The sequence below is a fragment of the Ovis aries genome, chromosome 6 (genome assembly GCF_016772045.2).
Source record: "Ovis aries strain OAR_USU_Benz2616 breed Rambouillet chromosome 6, ARS-UI_Ramb_v3.0, whole genome shotgun sequence".
In the NCBI taxonomy this organism is placed as follows: domain Eukaryota; kingdom Metazoa; phylum Chordata; class Mammalia; order Artiodactyla; family Bovidae; genus Ovis; species Ovis aries.
This window is the reverse complement of record NC_056059.1, coordinates 4,661,549-4,684,628: the sequence shown is the minus strand read 5'-3', so window position 1 is coordinate 4,684,628 and position 23,080 is coordinate 4,661,549. Positions and strand designations below refer to the sequence as shown.

The 23,080-nt window shown below is 44.1% G+C and overlaps 1 protein-coding gene across 2 annotated transcripts in view; it reads right to left on the bottom strand.

The window, feature by feature from the left end:
- NDNF (neuron derived neurotrophic factor) overlaps positions 1-22,788 on the bottom strand; it is a 48,692-nt gene extending 25,904 nt beyond the window's left edge. The window contains exons 1-2 of one of the 2 annotated variants that reach the window (XM_042251108.2): positions 22,641-22,788; positions 21,844-21,972 (exon numbers count right to left, since the gene is read on the bottom strand). In XM_042251108.2, coding sequence (XP_042107042.1) covers positions 21,844-21,857 — 14 coding nt within the window. In that variant the 5' untranslated portion in view covers positions 21,858-21,972; positions 22,641-22,788. Of the gene's footprint in view, positions 1-21,843; positions 22,381-22,640 lie in introns of those variants that run through there. The other variant, XM_004009584.6, reaches the window with a different exon arrangement.
- Positions 22,789-23,080: the final 292 nt, after the last annotated feature.

Here is a 23,080-nt window from a genome sequence, read left to right as displayed (position 1 = left end):
TCCAGAAGCTGTTTTGTTCTCCTGTCTTTTGTAAACAATGAGAATATTAACTGAAATTAATTGGTTGTCCCTATAAATGTAGATAGCCTCTGCTATGGTTGAAAATTGCAGGGAAACAGGGCATATTGCGGTTTGGCATGTTTTCATATTTGGTAAGGGTGAAAGCAGCCAGTAGGAGTCCAGGGCTCCCGGTCAGCATTGAGTGGTCCTCTGCCCTGGCTGGGTAAGCTCCTGTTCCCTGATAACCTCAAATGCAGCTGCACTATTTCCAACTCCTGTGGCTCTATAGAGCAGAGCCAGCCTTGGGCACAGAATTCATAGGCTAAAGCTCTCTAAATGCGGGCTGTCATTACAGAGTGGAATGATTATTAAGGGTTTTAAGAGTTCATTATATCAATAATCTATGGATTAAGGACCTTCACAGGCATTTCAGTGGCAATGAATCCAACCTCCTCTACCACTTCTCTAAATGATTGCCAACTTTCATTCTGGAAGGAAATTAAATTAGTATGAAAAAGCAATGTAAAATTAAAACATGCCAAAGATCTGAATAAAGTTTCCATTCTGTCATCCCCTCCCCTCTGATCTTCATGGTATGCAGTTCATAGCAGGGCCAAGGCTGGGGCACTTTAATTTTAAAAGATAGCCAAGCCTACATAATAAGAATAGCTTGAAAGAGGATCAGGTTTTAAACGAAGTAACCTTGTATTCCAGCAGCATTAATGCCAACAGAATAATGAACAATAGAAACGGCCAAAATAAATGTACTACAGATAGACAGTAGTCTTTAAGAAGCCAGATTCATTTTACCATAGGAAGGAGTAAATCTCCTAAAATGCATCTGATAGGTGATTCAAAGGTATGATAAATTCAAAAGCAATTTAGAAGATAATGCAAAGTAAAACTGAAACAAGATTCTAAATATCCTCCTCCAATCAGAATTTCCTCTGTAGTTACAACTGTAATAGCTGGGCTCATTTTCACTATCTCAGAAGTTAATGATTCCTGGAATAACGAAAGCTCCTAAGGGAGGAATAATATGCTCGCTTGCTTTTCTTACTTTAGTTTGGCAGCTAAGCCTTATTTCCTGTTGATCTGCAACAAAATGGAAATGACTTCTTGTGCAGTGTTCCCCAAAGTTGTTCATAAATGGCACACGCCATCCTCGACAGAAATTCAGCTGATGGAACGTGGCAATGTGCCAACAGCACCTAGCAGCATCACACATCAGCCTTGAAGACGGGATATGATCAGCAGAGTGCCTGCCGTTGAAATACGCCAAAAATACCCTGAAAGTATAAGGACCTTGACTACCCATCCATACCGGTCCGCCGTTTAGCACTGAGTTGAGTTGATGTTAATTATGCATACGAGTTAAGTGAACACCTACCAAGAGGGAAAGGGTGGCTGAGATTATAAACAAGCGCTAATTAGAGCTGGAGTGAAAAATCCCCAAGAACTGGTGAGGGGAGAATAGGACTCAGTGGAAGTAAGAGGAGGAGAATGAACTAGACTCAGGAAAGGGAGGTGGAGGTAGGGAGGGCAGGGAGTTGATTCGATGGAGGGCTGCATCAGGAAGAGTTAAACAAACGTCAGCTGAGCCCCTGCATGCGCTGGACGCTGAATGATATGCCACTTGTTACAAGACTTCCTCTCTTCCTGACGTATTTGCAGTCTAGCAAGAAGTGAGGAAGAAAATATTCTTATGCATGAAACTAATGGCAAAGATCTGTAAAAGCAAAATGCACCTTTCTAAAGGGTGTGAAAACTTAGCCAAAAGACGATAAAGTCCCGTGGTTTACAACCTATGTTTCTTAGCCATTACTGAAATTCCTGGGATGAATTCTGAAGAGGGTCCTTAAAAGGTCACCTCATGTGCCTGAGACCATGGAGAAAGACCCCAGAGGCAAGGACAAGTATTTCTTCAAGACAGGCTACAAGACAGTTTCAAAAATCATTATTCTCTTTTCCACACAAAATCTCTGTCCCCTGACCTGGAAGCATGGTTCAGGGGGAAAACCGCAGACTAAGAGCTAAGACACATCCGCTGTGGGCAGGAGAACTATCCATGCTGATGGCTTGCTCTCAAGGTACCCTGCGGCTGTGGGTCCATCTAGGGTGAGTCCATCCTATCTCTTACAGAAGCCGGCAGCACAGGGCAGGAGCAAGGCTCCCCCAGGACACACTGCAACTTGGGTTCCTCTGTATCTAATTCTCAGACAAGAGAGAACAGGCTACGGACAGAGTGAAGGAAAACCAGCCTGCTTTTATGGAAACCTGGCCATCCACTCCATGAACTGAATGGTTACTGCTGTAGGTTAACCTTGAGAAAGGGCTTCCACAACCCCAGTAACAGCACAGAAGAATATCAGTGTGAAAGTCTGCTGGCAAGCCAGCCCAATTCTCCTTTCCTGGAGATGATCATTAACACACTAGAGGTGGGTTGTTGTACGCTTACTGGAGGTTGGGACTATAGTATATCAGCTACAAATTTGATATTTTTACAGTTATTTCAGCCTATAAAATACATTCCTGTAAAAGCTCCAGGAAAGGAACTTTTCAGGAAGATACTCCATAGATTTCTTAGGACACCAAAAACAAGATATGGTGAAAGGAGCTAAAACTCAAAAGAACAAGAATTTTTCTAAATTCTGACTCCATATTCCAAACCAAAGTGGGTAATGTGAGAGTCAAACTGTTAGTAGCCCAGCCATGTCCAATTCTTGGGGCCCCCACGGCCTGCAGCCCACCAGGCTTCTCTGTCCATGGGATTTCCCAGGCCGGAACACTGGAGTGGGTAGTCACTCCATTCTCCAAGGGATCTTCCTGATCCAGGGATCGAACTCAAGTCTTCTGCATTGCAGGCAGATTCTTTACTGTCTGAGCCACCAGGTTAATAATATGAGCATTCAAAAGAAATATCCTAGGAATATATAATCTGCTTATGAAGACAAAAGTTACATACCCAGACACCAGAGTCCAGTCACGTCCATATCACTCATTCACTGTCTTGTACCTTAACATACATGCAATGAGTCCTTGCTGCATGCCTGGCACTCTTCTGGGGGCAGGGGTGACCTTGTGAATCTGTGTTCTAGTGTAGGGGACAGCATTATACAGACGCATAAATAAGAAAACACTATTGGCTGGTTTTCATTGCCATGCAGAGAATGAAGAGGCCTGTGGGAAAGACAGTGTGGTGATGCCTACTCTAGATGTACATTTATTTACATATTTTATCATTTTTCGGGCTGCATCATGTGGTACATGAAATCTGCTCTGACGAGTGATCAAACCTGTGCTCCCTGCATTGGAAGCGCAGAGTCTTAACCACTAGACCACCAGGGAAGTCCTCTAGATAGTATATATAGAGAAGATTTCTTGGAGGAAATGGCATTTACTCTGAGATATAAAGGAAAGGAAGCCAGTAAAACAAATGTCAGGGGAAAGAGCATTCCTGGCTCAGAAACGGCAGATGCAAAGGCCCTAAGGTGGCACAGCCATGGGGTACTGCCGAGAGGAAAAGATATCACCGCAGAACAGAGTGGGTGATGGGGAAAGATGAAGGCAAAGGGAACACCACACACAGCCTTGCAACCATATGACTAGGTTAGGATTCTATCCCGAGTGTGATGGAGAGCCCGTTAAGCAGGCCAGGAACCATGATCTGGTTCATGGTTTTAGGAAAAACTGTGTCTATTACATAGAAAATGAATTTGGGGGAAGGGATCATCATTAAAGCAAAAACCAAACTCATCTCTGTAAGAGCACAAAGAACCGATGAAGGGAAAGCTACTAGAGTTGTTCACAGTAGACATGCTAATGGCTTAAACCTCATGGCAGAGGTGGAAAGGAGTGGGGAGATTCAGGATATGTTTAATAGGCAGGTTCAACAGAATGGGCAGGTGAGCTGGAGGTAGGGAGTGAGGAATCAAAGGTAACACCTTGATTATAGGAACCTAGGTACAAGAAAAGGATGAAACATAAGTAATGGAGAGATGAAAGAAATCAGAGAGAAAGGAGATTAGTCAAGCAGAATTTCAAGCTGGCATCAAATAATTTTTGAGGTGTTGGCCATCTTAGACGCAGTTTTTAAGAGCTAATTTTTATACTGGATAAAGTATTAGAAAAAGGAGAAACATAAAGATACATAGGCCAGGGTGGGAAGGAGCTGGATGTCTGGGTTGATTTCAGTTTTCAGGTTGGGAAAAGGTGGTAAGACGTTCTGGGGAGAGGCAACACACACATGCACACACACACACACACTGGGGAGAGGCAACACACACATGCACACACACACACACACACTGGGGAGAGGCAACACACACATGCACACACGCACACACGCACTGGGGAGAGGCAACACACACACGCATGCGCACAGATGCACGCACACACACAGACACACCCACCCACACCCACACACCAGTAGTTGTTTCTTTGACCTTACATTTCGAATGCAAGGAAGGACACGTGATATTTGAGGCCAACTACTTTGTCAAAAGTTCTGGTAAGGGGCTGTTTTTAGTAAGTGAGCAGGAAACCAAGGAAGACAGATATAGAAGTTATGAAGAATATTTGACAAGAAAACACTGCAATTTGGCATATATGACCAGACCTCTTCATAAGCTGTGTCCAAATGCATAGACAAAATAAAACTTTCTAATGAACCCACATCTGCCAAGTGTCACCTAGCGGATGCTCCCAGGCCCTTTTCTGGCGAACAGTACCGGAAGAGCAGAGGAATTCCAAGGCAGAGGGATAAGATGAGGTGGACTCCACAGGTGTGGGCAAGAGAGAGGCAGGCTGTGTGCTCGCTGACAGGCAGGAAGAGGCAGTGGAGAAAGCAACGATGTGACCCAGTGGGTCACTGGGACAGATGCCAAGCTCTGAAGTGTGCCAGTCTGAGGGAGGAAAATGAGCCGTCTTTACAGGCATCCTGTAATACACATAATAAGCAGTCACTAACTACTGATTGACCGATGGACCAAATTTAATAAGGATTACATCTTCTGAACTGAGACCATCACTGTTTGCTTGGTCCCTGCTGGGTCTCCGTTGCTCCCCAGCTTTCTTCTGTGTGGTGAGCGGGGGCCACTCTTGCTGTGGAGCACGGGCTTCTCTTTAGGTTTGCTTCCCTTGCTGCAGAACTCAGGCTCTAGGGCGAGCAGGCTCAGTAGCTGCGGTCTGCAGGCTTACTTGCTCTACCAGGTGTGGGATCTTCCCCAACCAGGAATCGCACCCACGTCCCCTGCATTGACAAGCAGATTCTTAACCACTAGATCACAAAGGAAGCCCTTTGTTACTGGTTTTGTGTGTTAGTGACAGCAAGGATAAAAACCAAAAGATGAAAGCAAAATACTGTAGCAGGATTCTAAAAATTCATCCATCTCTTGACTCATGCATCAGCAACAACCTTGAAACGTTCTGTCCTTCCCATCTATCCCAGAGCACACATACTACCTTCTCAAAAGAACTTCAAAATCTAAAAGGTTTTTTTAGTTCTACTCATCATACTAACAAAACCAGGTACTTCAATTATCTGAGCTCAGAGAGATTCTTGTTCTCAGGACAAACCTGGTTTTAAAACTTGCTTTGGCAATTCTGCCAGCTCTGTCTGCTGAACACATGGGCTGCATCTTCCATCGGTTATGATCAAAGAAATCTTTTATACCCAAGCTTCTAGTGATATAATAAAAAGTGATATTCATCCACAAGGCAGTGTGACAACAGAAACCTTTCTCGGAGAGCAAGCATGGTGGAATTGCAGAGCTCACTGGCTGATTCAACAAACAGTTATTGGGTACTTACTCTGTGCTAGGCACTCTTGAGGTCTGGAAATAGAGCAGTGAACAAGATGCTTGCGTGAGGTTCTCATGCTTGCAAAGCTTACACTTTGTTGGATTTAAGAGAGGCTCCACATAAAGATCCTTGCGAGCAGGAGCACTGTGATGCAAATGAGAGGTGAAGAGGCAGGAGGGGAAGCCACAGAGCGGGGAAGGCTGGAGGGGACAGAGCTAGCTGAGTGCCCGGGGAAGATCTCTCTGAGAAAGCGCTGTTTCAGCAGGGACCTGATGGAGAGACTAAGCCCCGAGAACCACCAAATATTGGGCCTAGAAGGGACCTTTACAGATGAGGAAACTGAGGAAGACCGAGGGGAAGGACCTGCTTCATCTCCCAGGCTTCACATTCAGGAATTTGCCTGCATGAACTGGGTTACCCTGTGGCTCAGTGTTAAAGAATCTGTCTGCAGTTCAGAACACTGGGGTTTGATCCCTGAATTGGGAAGATCCCGTGGAGAAGGGCATGGCAATTCACTCCAGTATTCTTGCCACAGAAAATTCTATGGACAGAGGAGCCTGGTGGGCCACAGTCCATGGGGTCGCCAACAATAAAACCCTCAGCCACCCAAAGGCTTGCGCCCACACGGGCAAGCCTCAGGGACCACAGTGACAATCACATCACGTGGAGGACAGCTGACCAATGTTAACCCCGAGGTGGGGGGGGGGGGTGCGAGGAAGGGCAACACCACAGTTTTTCAAGGTCCATTATCAGATGAAAGAAAGATTAGAAGTCCTGTGGCTAGCCCAGCTAGTCCAGGGCCTGGCAGGGCCTGAGAGGGAAGGAGGCTGGAACGTGGTGAATTACTTATCTGATAAAGCGGTGAAACTGAACAGAGCACTTTAAAAAGTAGGAGGTGTTCCTACAGAGAAAGGATGCTGCCTGACTTTCCCTAGGGAGATTCCTAATAGGATTGCAGCAGTGTGGTGTTTACTTAGATGGCTTGTTATCTGAGCTCTCTCTGTACACTGTCAGTAAGTGAGCTGGTGTTTATTAAGTGCCTATTGTGAGTTCCTTGGGGACTTTGAAGGCGGATAAAGCTGAACCACAGTTCTCCTGTAAAAACCAGAGACTTTGGTTCTTCTGTACTTTCTTATCTCACTTGAATTATAGCTATTTTTGTTTTTTCCCTTGTCCCTAAAAAAAAGCCCTTCATGAGGCTTATATAACATGAGTTTACCCAAGAAAGTGCCCCTTAGACAGAAATTACTTTTTTACTCTTTATATCCTCAATGTAGACTTTTTTAGTTCTGCACAAATAAGCACTAAATAAATATTTGCTTAATTTTATTGCTTTCGAGAAGCTTATAGATGGAAGTAAGGTAAATAACCTCAGATATCAGATGACACCACCCTAATGGCAGAAAGTGAAGAACTAAAGAGCCTCTTGATGAAAGTGAAAGAGGAGAGTGAAAAAGTTGGCTTAAAGCTCAACATTCAGAAAACTATGATCATGGCATCTGGTCCCATCACTTCATGGCAAATAAATGGAGATACAGACTTAATTTGGGGGGGCTCCAAAATCACTGCAGATGATGACTGCAGCCATGAAATTAAAAGATGCTTACTCCTTGGAAGGAAAATTATGACCAACATAGACAGCGTATTCAAAAGCAGAGACATTACTTTGCCAACAAAGGTCCATCTCGTCAACTATGGTTTTTCCAGTAGTCATGTATGGATGTGAGAGCTGGACTATAAAGAAAGCTGAGCACTGAAGAACTGATGCTTTTGAACTGTGGTGTTGGAGAAGACTCTTGAGAGTCCTGTGGACTGCAAGGAGATCCAACCAGTCCATCCTAAAGGAGATCAGTCCTGGGTGTTCATTGGACTGATGAAGGACTGATGCTGAAGCTGAGACTCCAATACTTTGGCCACCTGAGGTGAAGAGCTGACTCGTTTGAAAAGACCATGATGCTGGGAAAGATTGGGGGCAGGAGGAGAAGGGGACGACAGAGGATGAGATGGCTGGACTGCATCACTGACTCAATGGACATGAGTTTGAGTAAATTCCGGGAGTTGGTGATGGACAGGGAGGCCTTGCATGCTGCGGTCCATGGGGTTGCTAACAGTCAGAAGGTAATTTGAAATGTCTCCCATTAGAAAGATCCCTAAACGTTCTGGACCGTGCAAGGCTGCTGGGGATGGTCGTTGGCTGCTTCCTCCAGGCTGAGTGCTAGCTCCAGAACCATTTTCCTTCCTTTCCCAGGCATCTAACCCTCACGGTGTGGAGTGGCCAACCTGAATCTGGGCTCTGTTACTGGGAACCCTTCTATACCATCGCTACCGTGGGCCGATTAAACACGTGGAACCACTCTGAACCTTGGTTTCCAAGTTTGCTGTCTGAAAGGTACTGGAGACCCTGTGCCATTTCAGACAACAAACCCGGCGAGACTGCTGAAGGGCTACCTTGAAATCAGTGCACACTGGTATTACTTCAGCAGCACTCGTCCTGCCAGCTGCTGAACCAGGAAGTTCAACATTCCCTGAGGTTTTAGTCCCCACATTGCATGACCCATCACATCCTGCCCCTCCCCTGCTACATCTCCTCTCAAAGGCGCTCTCTCTTCTCTACCCAAGTGGCCAGCGCCTCACTGTCCACTTACTGACCCTCCCCTGCCTGCTCTCACACCCGTGTCCCCTGGACCTCTCCTCAGTCCTACACAGCACTGCTCGGTCCCCTTGATAAATGAAATCTATTTCATTCTTCTGCTGAAAAAAAAAAAGTCATATGCTTCCTGTGAAGCACAGTCTGAAGGCCACGCCCGTGAGGCCCTTTGGGTCACAGCCCCTCTGCTCCTGCAGACTCACTTCTACACCCTCCGGGCACCAGGAGGACCTGCCGCCCCTGTGGCTGGGGCACCGTCGCCCCCTCTCTGGGGGCAAACTTCCGCGCACTCTTCACTCCAGCGTCTGCAACCGCAGAGAAATCAAGGTGTGCATGTTTCCGTGCTCATTCTCCTACTGCAACCCATTTTGCATTCTGTCTGTGTGTCTTCTTGAGACCCCCAGAGTGGCATGGCCACGCGCCCCCTCTACGGCGGCGACACAGAACCCACTCCAAGCAGAGGTGGGTGACGCTTCACGGGTGTGTCATGGACAAATGACAACAACATGGACAGTTGCTGCTTTACGGAAGCTGTTTCACAAACGACAGCAAAAGCTAAATAGGACACAAGTTATGAATGCCTTTGACAATTTTCTTTTCCACAATATCTGCTGATCCTGAAGCTTTACTCCTTCCTCCCCGCCAGCAGTTGTTTTGGTACGACAGCACTAAAGCCTGCTTGCTACCAAAGAGGATTTGGCTTCCATGCCGAAGCCCAGGACAAAATCACAACAGTAATGTACAAAAACTGTACTCACAATATTATGATCCAGTGATAGGTAGGTGAGACAGATATACCAGCGACCTTAAACAGTGACCATGGTTAAACACTAGATTAGTCTTATTTCCAGAAGAAAGAGGGCACACGAGTATCTTGTTCTGGTAAAATGAAGTAAAAGTATTTAAACTCTTTGGTCTTCAAATCCAAGGCTCCAAACAAACTGTACACTCAGAGGCAAGCCTGTGGAGAGATGAGACCACGTTCTTCAAGGACACCGCATGTGTGTGCCCGGTCCTGTCCAACTCTCTGTGACCCTGTGGGCGGTAGCCTGCCAGGCCCCACTGTCTGTGGAATTATCCAGGCAGGAATACTGGCGTGGGTTGCCATGTCCTGCTCCAGGGGATATTCCTGACCCAGAGATCGAAGCAGCGCCTGGCTGCTGAGAATCTAGTGGTTTAGAGACCCTCGTCTTTCGATGTCTCGTTCTCCTGTCTCTTGCCTCTATCAATTCAGGATTATATGTTTCTACGAACACTTGAATTTAAGTTTTGGTTTGGTTTTCTACTCTCTTCCATTCTCCCCCGTCGTGCAATTTTTATGTATGTATTCATTTATTCATCCACATTTGGGGACTGTTAACAAAGTTCCTAAAATAGAAAATAATCACTGGACTTAGAGGAAGAGGATCAGAGTTGGAAAAGTTCTGACTGAACAGTTATTGGCTTTTGTACTTTAAGCAAAAGTGCAAGCCTCTTACTTAATCTCTTTGAGTTTCAGTTCCCTCATCTACAAAATGAAGACAATTCTTCCCAGGATTATAATAAGATTAAAAATGGTAGACATGTGTTCTCTTTTAAAAGTAAAGAAAGTTCTACTCATTAACAAATACTATAAGCCAGCTGTCCAACTAGTTGTAAAATTTTATTCAACAGCAAAAGACACACGTTTTGACTTGCTCTTACAACAGAGATATCAGAAGGAGTTTCAGCATCAGATTATTCTACGTTTATTTACCTAATCAATCAGGTAAAAGGTTAGGTTCCAATTTAATAAGAGACTGACTAGAAACACAGAGGAAAGTGTGAGATGTTAGGTTTTTAACACAGACAGTAGGAAACAGTTACTATTCCTTTTGTTACCCTAGATATGCCTTATCTGAAGACATCAATATTGTTTAATAAAAAAAGGTGGGCTGTAACTGATTCAAAGGTGAGTGTACGCAGGCTTTTTGGGCACTAGATCCAGCAAAGGCTTTAAGAGGCACGTGTTGAGATGAGAGAGCTGAGGATTAGGCTCAGTTCCCGGGATGTTCTGCATTATTATTTCTGGATTAAGGGATGATTGAAGAACAGGACACTCAAAAGGCAGACGATGCAGACAGGCCTCACAGTCACTTTTAATGAAGAGCTTATAGCAAATTATGATGAAATAATACAAACACATACCCCTAGAACCATTAGAAAGATGACTAACTACAGAATACTGACCCAGTGTGGGAATTCACACCCACAATTGTTTCATTCCTTCCTCCCCACCTCAAAAGTAAGGCATATAGTTAGACGTGGCTTTCAGTCTTATTAAAATCTTTTTAAGGGAATCATTAAGGAAAAGCTGCAGCTGGTGAGTCTTGGGGGTCAAGGGTGTTCATTACAAGATAAAACCTGCCAAGACGAAGAGATGTTTCCAAACTGCCTCTTTGTGGTCCTTGTTTTTGTAAGTGTGAATAAACTTTAAACATAGAGTTTTTCAATTATAAGACTGAATTTGGTGGCTGAAGCAGTAATACGGGTGTGTGTGTATAAATATTTTCATTATTTGAATCTACTTATTCCTCATTGTGTTTTAAAGGGCTTGAAACGTTTAGGATATTTGGAATATGTGATATACATGTCTATAATGGCTCTCATTATTCCACTGAAATGTGCAATTCCATCCAACTTTCTTGGAAATCACTATTTTAAAAAAACCTTAAAACTGAACTAACTTCAAATCTTACCTCTCAAAAATTTCACATTATTAGTGAAATAATAAAATAATTGTAGTACAGAATTACTATTTTTTTTGCATGCTGAGTCACTCAGTTGTGTCTGAGTCTTTGTGACCCCATGGACTGTAACCCACCAAGCTACTCTGTCCATGGAATTTTCCAGGCAGGAATACTGGAATGGGCTGCCACTCCCTTCTCCAAGGGATCTTCCCGACCCAGGGATCAAACCCGGTGTCTCCTGCATCTTCTGCATTCATAGGCAAATTCTTTACCACTGAGCCCCAAATCAACGCTGCCAGGAGAAATATCAACAACCTCAGATATGCAGATGACAGCACCCTTATGGCAGAAAGTGAAGAAGAACTAAAGAGCCTCTTGATGAAAGTGAAAGAGGAGAGTGAAAACGTTGGCTTAAAGCTCAACATTCAGAAAACTAAGACCATGGCTTCTGGTCCCATCACTTCATGGCAAATAGATGGGGAAACAGTGGAAACAGTGGCTGATTTTATTTTTTAGGGCTCCAAAATCACTGCAGATGGTGACTGCAGCCGTGAAACTAAAAGAGGCTTGCTCCTTGGAAGAAAAGCTATGACCAACATAGACAGCATATTTAAAAGCAGAGACATTACCAACAAAGGTCCATCTAGTCAAAGCTATGGTTTTTTCAGTGGTCATGTATAGATGTGAGAGTTGGATTGTGAAGAAAGCTGAGCACCGAAGAACTGATGCTTGTGAACTGTGGTGTTGGAGAAGACTCCTGAGAGTCCCTTGGACTGCAAGGAGATCCAAGCAGTCCATCCTAAAGGAGATCAGTCCTGGCTGTTCATTGAAAGGACTGATGGCGAGGCTGAAACTCCAATATTCTGGCCACCTGATGCGAAGAGCTGACTCGTTTGAAAAGACCCTGATGCTGGGAAAGACGGAGGGCAGGAGGAGAAGGGGATGACAGAGGATGAGATAGCTGATGGCATCATCAACTCAATGGACATGAGTTTGGGTAAACTCTGGGAGTTGGTGATGGACAGGGAGGCCTTGCCTGCTGCAGTCCATGGGGTTGCAAAGAGTCGGACATGACTGAGCCACTGACCTCACTGAATACTGATGTTAAAACGGACTTTGCAGCCTACTGATTTTTCAGTACTAAACCTACCATATATAGTTGGAATATGTTTCAAAATTAGAGGGTATATGTCTCTAATACATTTATAACTCATTCTTTAATTTTTAATTTTCTCATTAGACTCCACTTTGTGAGGAAAATGTTCTATTGTTTCTTTTTCCAGACAACTTGTTTCTAAAGTATGTTAAATCTTTGTCTGTTACACACACATATATACATCAGGCACAACAAACAGTGTATCTTGGGGCATTTTAACACTTAGGTTTGCATGGCTGGTCAGTGTAACTAATTAAGAGGAGGGCTAAAGGAAGGAAAAGAGATTTGCCTACAATTGATTCCATAGCTATAAAAGTGAAAAGCGAAAGTGAAGTTGCTCAGTTGTGTCCAACTCTTCACAACCCCATGGACTGTAGCCTACCATGCTCTTTCGTGCATGGGATTTTCCAGGCAAGAGTACTAGAGTGGGGTGCCAGTACTCTTAGCTACACGTAGACTTAACAAAGCAAAGTGATGAACTAGTTTGCCTTTTGTGATTGGGGTAGAATCTGTGCAGTGTTTGGGGATGTGGGGAGACAGGAGGGGTTTACACCAGACCTTATATATAGTCAGCAATCTTTACCCCATTTCACTTTCAAAAATTCTCCTTATTGAAAAAAAAAGCCTTTAGCCTTCTCAAAGGACAGGTGTGGGGCGTTATTTATCTACTTCTCCTTGCTTAAGCTTTGTGTTATTTTAAATCGAATGTGTTTACTCTCAAAGAAAAGTTGTTTAGCATGACCTTAAACACAGATTTTAAAGTGGAAAATGTAATCATTTTCCCCTAAAAAATTTCCTAATAAGTTGAACTATCAAAACAAATATCAAATAAACAAAGAAACAAATAAAAGAAATAAACAAAGAAACATGTAGCACATAGGCAGCCTATGATTGAGGTCTTGTGGGCTTATACAATAATAATGGTATTTTTTAATCATTAAATTATTTTAAAAAACTAAGCAGATTATATCCTTGCAAATTAATTTGGCAATTAATCTAAATTTTTAAAAATTTAGATATTTTTATCAATTTTAGTTCTGAAACCAAAGAGTTATCACTTTATGTTAAAAGTTTGTAAGTTCAGATAAGTTTATCTCAGTTTGTCTGAAACTTGAGTCTCAGATTTCTCAGTAGGAGGATATAATAACTTCCTCACTGGGTTCCTGTGAAGATTAAGGAAAATGATAGATGTGGAAATATCTTACAAACAGTCAAGGGCTATGATAATATTAATAAATAGAATCTTTTCCATTCACATTATGAAATCCAAAGCACAGAAACAACTTTAACACATTAATAACTGACTACACTGTAAAACAATAAATTTTTTAAAATTTCAGAATGTAACATATGTTCTTATGAGCATGAAGATGAGACTTTTTAACTCTTAAAATACTGAAATATTCAGAAAATAATGGAGTACAATATCTAATTATCGATAACAGGAATTACGAGATGTTTGTACAAATAATTAAGAATACTTTTGAAGATTATGATGACTAATGTAACTGAGGCTTTTTCAGCTACCTGTTCACCTTCTTTCAGTATCTCTGGCTCTGTAATGTGTTGTCTCCAAATCTCCTAGAGTTGTGATTTTAAATACATATATATATATTTCATTTGTATAAAATAACAAGCCATTCCATACTGAGATAAATATAATTAATTATAGTGGATTCAATTGTATATTTTAATTTTTTTCTACTTAATTTGTGAGCAGAGCTTACTTCTTGTAAAGGCTGATTAGAATGTCATTTTCACTTCACATTATTTTTACTTCATAGAAGCTATCACCTTGGCCATTTTTTAATTGTTCAATGACCTTATGATATGGTGAGTTACACTGTCTTTTTCAATAGATATATTAAATAATATTAACAAAACTATTTTCCTTCTTTATACATAAAAGTAAATACAGATAAAACATCTTCTATTTTCTTCTTTCATCATAATGAGACATTGTGTTTCTGTGAAAAAGGAGAAAAGAACACCTTTAGGGAATGCTGCTCTACAAGACTGACACTATTAGAAACTGGTAACTAGCTAGTCAGTATAATTTTAGAGGCAATGGGAATCTTCTGCCTCAGTTGTTTAAAAGAGTTTCCTATATCTTTTAGTTAAAATATTTTAAAATCAAATATTGATGTGTTTTTAAATCAAATATTCACTGGATCTAACCTTGCAAAAACATTATAAAATGTCCTTTCCAATTCCTTGACATCAAGATTCTGTCTTAAATTCCTACCAAAGTAGGATGAAAGTGAGTTACACAGTTTGTGGGACCCAATATAAGATCTCTTATTCATAAATAGAGAATTTCAAAATTGCAACAACAGAATTTCAGCAATGGCAGAGCATGCAACTGAGCACTGGGGTCTTCTAAATGCAGCCCAAGAAGCTGGCCCTGCGTGTAACTTACACTAGAGTGTAAGAAACTGAGCATCGATCCCCAGAGGAAGAGAACATGGAAGAGGTGTGTACTAGAGTAGGCTGTCTAAAGGAGAGCTGAGAGAGCCCAAGGCACACCCCCTCTCAAATTCTGCCTTAAACTAGCCGCATTCCAATCTGCTTTATCTAGCTATTAACATCTGCCCTGGGATTTCTTTGGAAGGATTGATGCTAAAGCTGAAACTCCAGTACTTTGGTCACCTCATGCGAAGAGTTGACTCATTGGAGAAGACTCTGATGCTGGGAGGGATTGGGGGCAGGAGGAGAAGGGGATGACAGAGGATGAGATGGCTGGATGGCATCACTGACTTGATGGACGTGAGTCTGAGTGAACTCCGGGAGTTGGGGATGGACAGGGAGGCCTGGCGTGCTGCAATTCATGGGGTCGCAAAGAGTCGGACACGACTGAGCGACTGAACTGAACTGAACTGAACATCTTTGGAAGATATTAGCCCACTGCTGCTTTACCCTGTTTCCCATCCCAGGGATATTTTCATATTTATAGAGGCCAGTGAAAAACAAAATTACTTTAAAAATGAACAAGCAAATTTTTCCAGGCGGTGTTTAGTACCGTGAGAGACCTCGTTGAGGCAGGGTCCCCAGTACCTCTCAGGACATGTCTTGGCGGACCTGTCGTCTGTCAGTTTATCTACTAGCACAGTTAATTCTGCTACTGCAATTGTTAGAGTGTTAAATTTGTATCTCCCATTAAACAGGCAATTTTATTTTTCCACAGAAAGTAATGTATTTTCATAGCGATTTTAGCAAACTTTTGAAGGATCAGTGCTAGAACCGAGACGCTCTCCAGCTGAGACTTGGAGAGGCCGAGAGTCGAGTGGCCGCTGTGTCTTTCTCAGTTTGCCTCGTGTTCTGGCCAGCACTGCTGTTTCTGATCTCTGTCGCCCCTGCTGGCTACAAATATCTCTTCAATTACAGGATCTAGCTACTTCTGAATCAACCTGATTTGAAGCTTTTGATAATATCAGGGAATTTTAGTGAATGTTATAATTTAATGTGAAATTACAACATTTACTGAGTACTATCAACCTATGAACAACATGTAGATTTAAATCATGATATATATATACTAGTATTTATTATTTACCTTTAAATGTATTTTAAACAAGATAACTAAGAAGGATCAAATACATTGATGTTCATGGGTATGTGTTTGGTATGACCGATAATTTAGTCAGAAACACATTTTATTGCTGGAATAAAATGCATAATGTTACACTTGGCAATGCCTATGGGCTTTGAGTTCGTATGACTAGGGCAAAAGAAAATAATGAAAGCCATCTCCTAGGTTCACAGGCATTGCTAGGGTTTACTTTTCATTGTGATGTGCCATAAGTTGTAAACATCTATTTACTCCAAGAGGCACCTACTTTGGAGAAATTAACCCTAAATAAATCGAGCTCTTTTACATTAGATTTTCCCCTTTTAAATATAATATTTCCATGCAAGCACCACAGCATTTGCCATTTTGTCAGCTGTCGAGATATGATATTATCTATCTTTGCATACAAACACTTATTCATAGTTTCCATAACTTTAAAAACAATCACGGTGATTTCCAAAAGAAGGTATCATGCCTCACAAATCTTTCTAATTATGGATTCAGTTTTTACTACTTATTTTAGAAAATGATAAACTTTCATATTTTGTCTAGATCTATTTATATATATGGATGTTGCCACAGAGAGAAAGAGGTAGCTATGAAATCTTTTGTTGTTAGTAAAACACCCATTTGAATATTACCCATGTGTTTTGGCTATATCTTTTGATTATGGAATACATTGCTGTTTGAGTGTGCAGCTGGAAGAAGAGGGCTCTGACCTCGATTTCATGTTAGGGAGAAGAAAGACTAACAGACAAAAACTTAAAACAGTTACCAGTTCCTTTAGTATTGGCTGAAACCATTGAGACTATTGGTTGAAATCATTTCAGCTAGAAACCAGACATGAGTACATATGGCTAACTTGAGTTTTGTTCTTTGGTTATTACATGTGAGATCTCCACACTGCAGAGGCCGTGTCTAAGAGAAAATGCTGGAGTTTCCAGTGGCCCAGAGGGGAAAGAATCTGCATGCAGTGCAGGAGATCTGGGTTCAGTCTCTGGGTTGGGAAGATCCCCTGGAGAAGGAAATGGTTACCCTGCAGCGTTCTTGCCTGGAGAATCCCATGGACACAGGAGCATGGGGAGGCTACAGTCCATGGGGCCACAGAGTCAGACATGATCGAGCATGCCTTACGAGTTCCACTCAAATGAGCTGATTTTCAATCCTGTATAATCATATTTTTGTTATCTTCCTTCCAAAGTTTATATAACCCCATTATTTCTAAAAATATTTTTTCTTTTCTTATAACTATGCAAAAGGCAGCAAATTCTTTCGAAAGAATAATTTTAAGAGACATTTGATAATTTAACTATATACATTCTGCCACATTTTTCTTTCTCAAAAGAGTTATTTCAGAATTTTTATAAGTGAAACTGAAAATAAATACTTCAGAGAAATATATGGAACATTAAATATGTGTCATTTCCAAATTTGCTACAAGGAAAAATTAACAAATGAAAGCCAAAATCTATTCACCAACTTACTAAAATAAATCAGTTTCCAAAGGATCTGGACCTTACTGAAGGAATAACGTGTAATCTTGGAAGTTTCTATACTTATAAACTTGAAGTCTGCAGACTTTAAAGCAAAGCTTAAATCAAATCTAGCTTGGTGAGTTCTTTAAAAAATTGACATTGTAATGGGACCCAATATCCAGCTGTTCTGTGGTCAAATCTGTTTCTTCATCCCAAAGGGAAAAGTCTGCAGAAACACATTGCTAGTTTGCTTTTATTCCGTACTGATCAAATGCCTTACTCTTATTTTTAAAATGTAAAACAAGCAATGCCTTTTTATTTTGGGTGAATTAATATTACATATTTCATATATATATATGCTCCAAATATTTCAAAAGACTATGTATTGGTTTGCAGTTTTCGGTAAAAAAACCAAAATGGAGGGGCAGATGTAGATATAGCGTCTTTGAGTTTAAGAAGTGTGTTTAGGAAGTGAGCAGCCAAGAAACCACCTGCTTCTGGTTCTGCCTGGCGTGGGCATCGGTGGGACACAGAACAGCACATTTTCAGGTGGCAACTCAGAAGAGGCAACGGATACACACACACACATCCAAATAAACACAGATTTCACACTAAGATGGTGCTGGTTTCCCAAGCAACATAAACTGAAGGTATGGTCAATATACCCCTGGGTGGCTCAATAAAATATTAGCAATTCTGTTTTTCCATGGCATATTATAAGATTCTTTTTTTCTTTCTTTAACCGCAATGACAACAGCAGTATTTACTTTTCTTCCTAGGTAGAAAGTAACGTTTGGAAGCACAACTGCATGCATCTTAGGTATTGCTTTGCATTGCAATACAGAGGAAAAATAATGCAGAACTTAGCCCAAATTCAGTATTTAAATTGCAAAGTATTTTCAAATGGAGCAATACAGAGGAAAAATAAAGCAGAACTTAGCCTAATTCAGGATTTAAACTGCAAAGTATCTTTAAATGGAGTATTTAAATGTTGGAGGACTCGAATTTTAAAATCTGTTTCAACACAGATTTGGAGTGACTGACTATCCAACTAAAACTTTTTAAGCTGTTGCTTCTATTAAGTAATTGCGAACCAATGAGGGAGAATAAATTACATTTTTCAGAATAATCATTCCAAAACAAATATTTAGAGGTATCAGACACTGTTTCAAGGTCAAATGAATAATCTGACTGATCTTTGCAGGTTATGCTTGCCTTTGACCCAGTACAGAAGATCATAGAGCGCGCTGTTTCTGGTGTCTACCTAAAGGCTATTGACGTTGGCAAGTTTCATCTATTACCACGATGCTACTATGAATGCACTGGTCCCCAAAGCAACACCTGACAAGAAGACAGGGAGCAAGTAAGTTTCAGAGAACACAACCTGGTTACTATAGTCAACCACCGAATCTTGGGGAAGACTAAGGAAGAGGGATTAAAATAATTTAAATCAAGGCAAATTATGTGAAATCATGCTACTCATACTGTTAATTCAGACATAACTGTTCATTTCTACTATCTACTCATCCGTCAGCAAAATGAAAAATAAGTTCTGTTCTAAAAATGACAACACAAACACAACTGGCTTTAAAATAAAAATTCTAATGTGTAGACAGACTGAACAGAAAAATGAACATAGGTAGCTAACACAGATACACTTTGTTTCTATCTTTCCCCACCTTCGTTTCAAATCATGGAGGTTGACAACACATTTCCCCAACTATCACACAGTCTGGTCAATAAATCCAAGTGAAAAAATGAAAATCTGAATCACCAGGCTCACGAAGCCAACTGAAAAAGTTGCCATTGTTACCTGACCCACTGTGGCTACCTCAAATGTAGCATTCCCTTACATGCTATTATTCTTTACTCTTTAATATTCATACTTCACTACCTGAATGTTCAATAAACTCAGGAAAAATAAACTGAGGAAGCCGGCTTCTCTCATTCACAGAAAGGTATTTTTCACTTATATAATTTGTTACATTTTAAAGAGATAAAAGCTGTATCTGCAAGTGATTAAAAGATGTTTTGTATTCATGGTTTCATCTCTGCTGAAATAAATGTGTAATTTAAACCACACATGATTCATAGCAATTTAGGCCCATTACAGAGGTCTAGCTTCTTTTTTATGATAGTTACTAACTAAAACAGTGCTATTGCCACGCTGAGCCTGCCACCTCGACTTCAACATACAGGTTTAATGAATAAATGTCCTGACATAAAAAAGGAAAACAATAATATGCACAAAGCTGCTAGCTGTTCTGTTTCGAGTGTGTGGTAAAGATTAAATACATTCACTGAAGTTAAGAACTGCGCAAAAGAAAAAACTTATTTCTTTTTTTAAGGAAGAAGTGAAGGGCTTTTGAGAGAAATAGGAAATAGTATTTCTCAAAATTTCTGGGTCCCTCATTCCCAGCTCCCCACAGCCACCTGTACCCCGTCAAGAATTTAAACTCTTCAGAGTCACTTTTAAAGGATAAATGATGGGATATTTTAATATAATCCTGAATACAGGTTTAGATTGAAAATGGGAATTGGGACCATAATTAATTATGTTGCCAAGTTTTTTGAACTTTAAGAAGACAAATTGAGGCAAATGAGGACATTTATATGACTGCAACCTTACAAAAGTTCATGGGTTAAAACTTTGGTAAACAGAATCTTTTTTGACATTTGATTAATTCCATATGCAGAATGAGTGTGAGGAATTAATATCCTTTTGGTGTTTTCACTTTCTGAAACCACTGTAATAAGAGACTGACATAGAATCAAAACCAACTATAAACACAGCCTTCAGCTAGGGTTACGGACCTTATTATCACTTTTAATAAACAATAATGAGTAATAAATACCGATAGCCCTCAGTACACTCTGGTCTGTTCGCATCTTTGCTCTCGCATCCATCCGTCACGTCTTTCAGGATAATAAAACAATTCAATCCCATCAAATGCCGACAACCGCTCCCTCGGGAGGGATGTTTTATCTCTACTTCTGTGAGCCCGGGGAGGATTTTACTTGTTTGAAGGGGGCGGAGAATGGAGCGGGGTCCTATTTATTTCCATTGACGACTCCCCTGGTTCTCACAGGCGCTCAGGGATCGGGTGGGAGGAGAGGAGGAGGAGGTGCGGAGATTCCCTCCTTCAGAAAAGAAAAAAAGGTTCAGGAAGCGAGGCGGGAGGAGGAGGGGTGGAGGGGGGTTAAGAGAGCTTAGTGTGTTCGGAGATCAGCAACGAAAATACATACACATGCGTTTTGTGCGATTTAGCGGGATCGAAAGATGAGAAGTAAAAAAAAAAAAAATTTACAACCCAACTAAGTTGCTAAAAAGAATTCTGTTATACCAATTAACAAACACACCCAGAAACAATTTCTCAGGTTCATTTCCCGCTCAAGGTCTCGGTTTCTGGGAGCGACTTGTACCCAGGAGCGGGAGCTGGGCAGCGCCCCGAAGGGGACCGGGAGGGGACCCGCGACCCGCCCGAAGGCTAGCTGAGCCGAGCGCAGAGGGCCCGCGCTGAGCTCCGCGGGCCTCGGGGACCCGCGCGCAGCGGGCGCGGGGGCTGCGCGGAGTCCTCCCGCCTCGACCTCCGCGGGAGGAGGCGTGCGGTGAGAAGGGGGCACCGAGGGAGCGGGGTGTACCGAAACCGTACCCCCAGACGAGCAGTTTGCGAAGTGCCCCCCGCTCCAAGAGAACAGCTGGGACCTGGAGCCGCTCGTTCGGATTCCAAAGGGTCGGGGCCGGCCCGACTGCAGCCCGAAGGGCGGGCGAACCCCGGCTCCCGCACAGACGGGACTGGGGCGCTCCATCTGCGGCGGGAAGAAGCGTGCCCTCGGTGGCAGTTTTGCTTTCCCGGCAAAAGTAGGATCAGGTCACCGGGCCACCCCGCTCGGCTCGAGGAAGTTTCTCTGACGATGCTCGCCTTAACCCGCCAAGGATGCCTGAGGAGCCGAAGCGGTGGGAGGTCCCCCGGGGCAAGGCCGGGCAGAGACCCCGGGACAGTCCGCCAGGAGCCCGCCCCTCGCACCAGCCAGAGCCCTCTCTTCTCGCTTCACGCTGAGACGCGCCTTGCGAGACCCCAGGTCCCGCAGGCTTCCTGCAGCGGCGGGCGGAGGGCACGAACCCGGGGCGGGCGGGCCAAGTCGGGGGGTACAGGCTCCGCGGCTCCCAGGACGCCGCCGCAGCCCGGGCACTCGGCCCCGCGTCCCGGGCCTGAGTACGCTCTCCCTGCACCTCCGGGGCCGCCCAGCGCGAAGCCCGCCTGGGGCACCCGCGGGGACCTGCTGCACGCCCTGCTGCCCTCAGCTCCTCGGGAGCCGGCGCCCTCGGCCAGCGGGGACCGAGCGCCCGGCGGGCCCCGGCATACGCGCCTCGCCTTCTCCCCGACCAGCCCGCCGGGGTGGGCGCTCCTTGCGCCTGGTCTCGGGTGGCTGGGCGAGGCGGCGGGACGTCGGCTTTTTTTTTTTTTCCCCTCCTCGCTACTTACCTTACAAAATGCATGTTTTTCTGAAGGGAAGAGCAAAGATCCCTCCCCGAGGTGTGGTGTGCGAACAAGTCCACGTCCCCGGCTGCTCCGGCCAAGATGCTGAACACTGGTACTCAGGAACCACAAGCACTTGGAGGGGGAGGCAGATAAAAGAGGGGGGAAAAATGAAATCGCCCGAAGTGTCCTAACTTTGCGGTCGGCGCTGCAAACTTCAAAGGCGGGCGACAACCGGCGGCGTGCGGCCGCCGAAGTTGCTGAGAAGTAGAGCAGGGCGAAGCGCGGGGCCCGGGGAAACCCCGGGGCAGAGCGCGCGAGCGGCGGGAGGTCCTTTTAAAAGGCCGGGGGGTGGTGCGGGGGGCCGGGCGGCCGCAGGAGGCTGCGGCGGAGCTGGGAGCGGCTGCGGGCTCGGCGGACGCCGCTCGGGACGCCGGCGCCAGGCTGGAGCGCGGCGCGCGGAGGGTCGGGCGCACCCGGCGGCGGCGGCGGGGGCGCGGCTGGGCTCGCTCCGCTCTCTCGCGCCGCTGAGCCGGGAGTGCTGATCTCTGCCGAGTGTCACTGCTGAAGCCCCGAGCCGCTCCCCGCCCGCCCCGCCGCTGCCCGCCCGCCCCCTCCCGCCTCTGCCCACCGTCTCCCGCTCAGTTCCTCCCTCCCTCCCGCTGCGCGCCATCGCGCGCGCGCGCTCGCACGCGCACACACACACACACACACACACACACACACACGCACACACACACACAGCCGGCGACCCAGCGCTCCTCAAACAGAGACCCTCGCGGGCGGCATCGCGGGAGACGTACTTCCCTCCTGACCTCCCAGCCAGCAGCAGAGAAGCAGAAGGAGGCCCGCAGACACCGGGTCAGAGCTGCGAAACCCAGAGAGACGCGCCCAAGGGCATCCCACTGTCAGGGAGACCCGGGTGCACATAGGGGGAACTCGTGTTGATTTGGGGGCGGGGTGGGGAGACGAGCTAAAATCGAGGTTGGAGGCGGAGAGCATAGTGTGCAGACCGTGCATGCATGTCCCACTTTCCCCGCGGCCGCCTGCCTACCACAGTCTTCAGCCGGGGAGCGCTTCCCCCTCGGCGCGCTCCGAGCCTCCTCCGGTTGGAAACTCAGCAGCTGTTTTAACAATTGAAAAGCGGCCCTACGGGACCAGTGAGAGACAGAGCAGTGTGTGAAGCCATTAAGGCTGACTAGGCAATTATGATAAGAAGTTACCTAATTAGCAACCTGGCCTG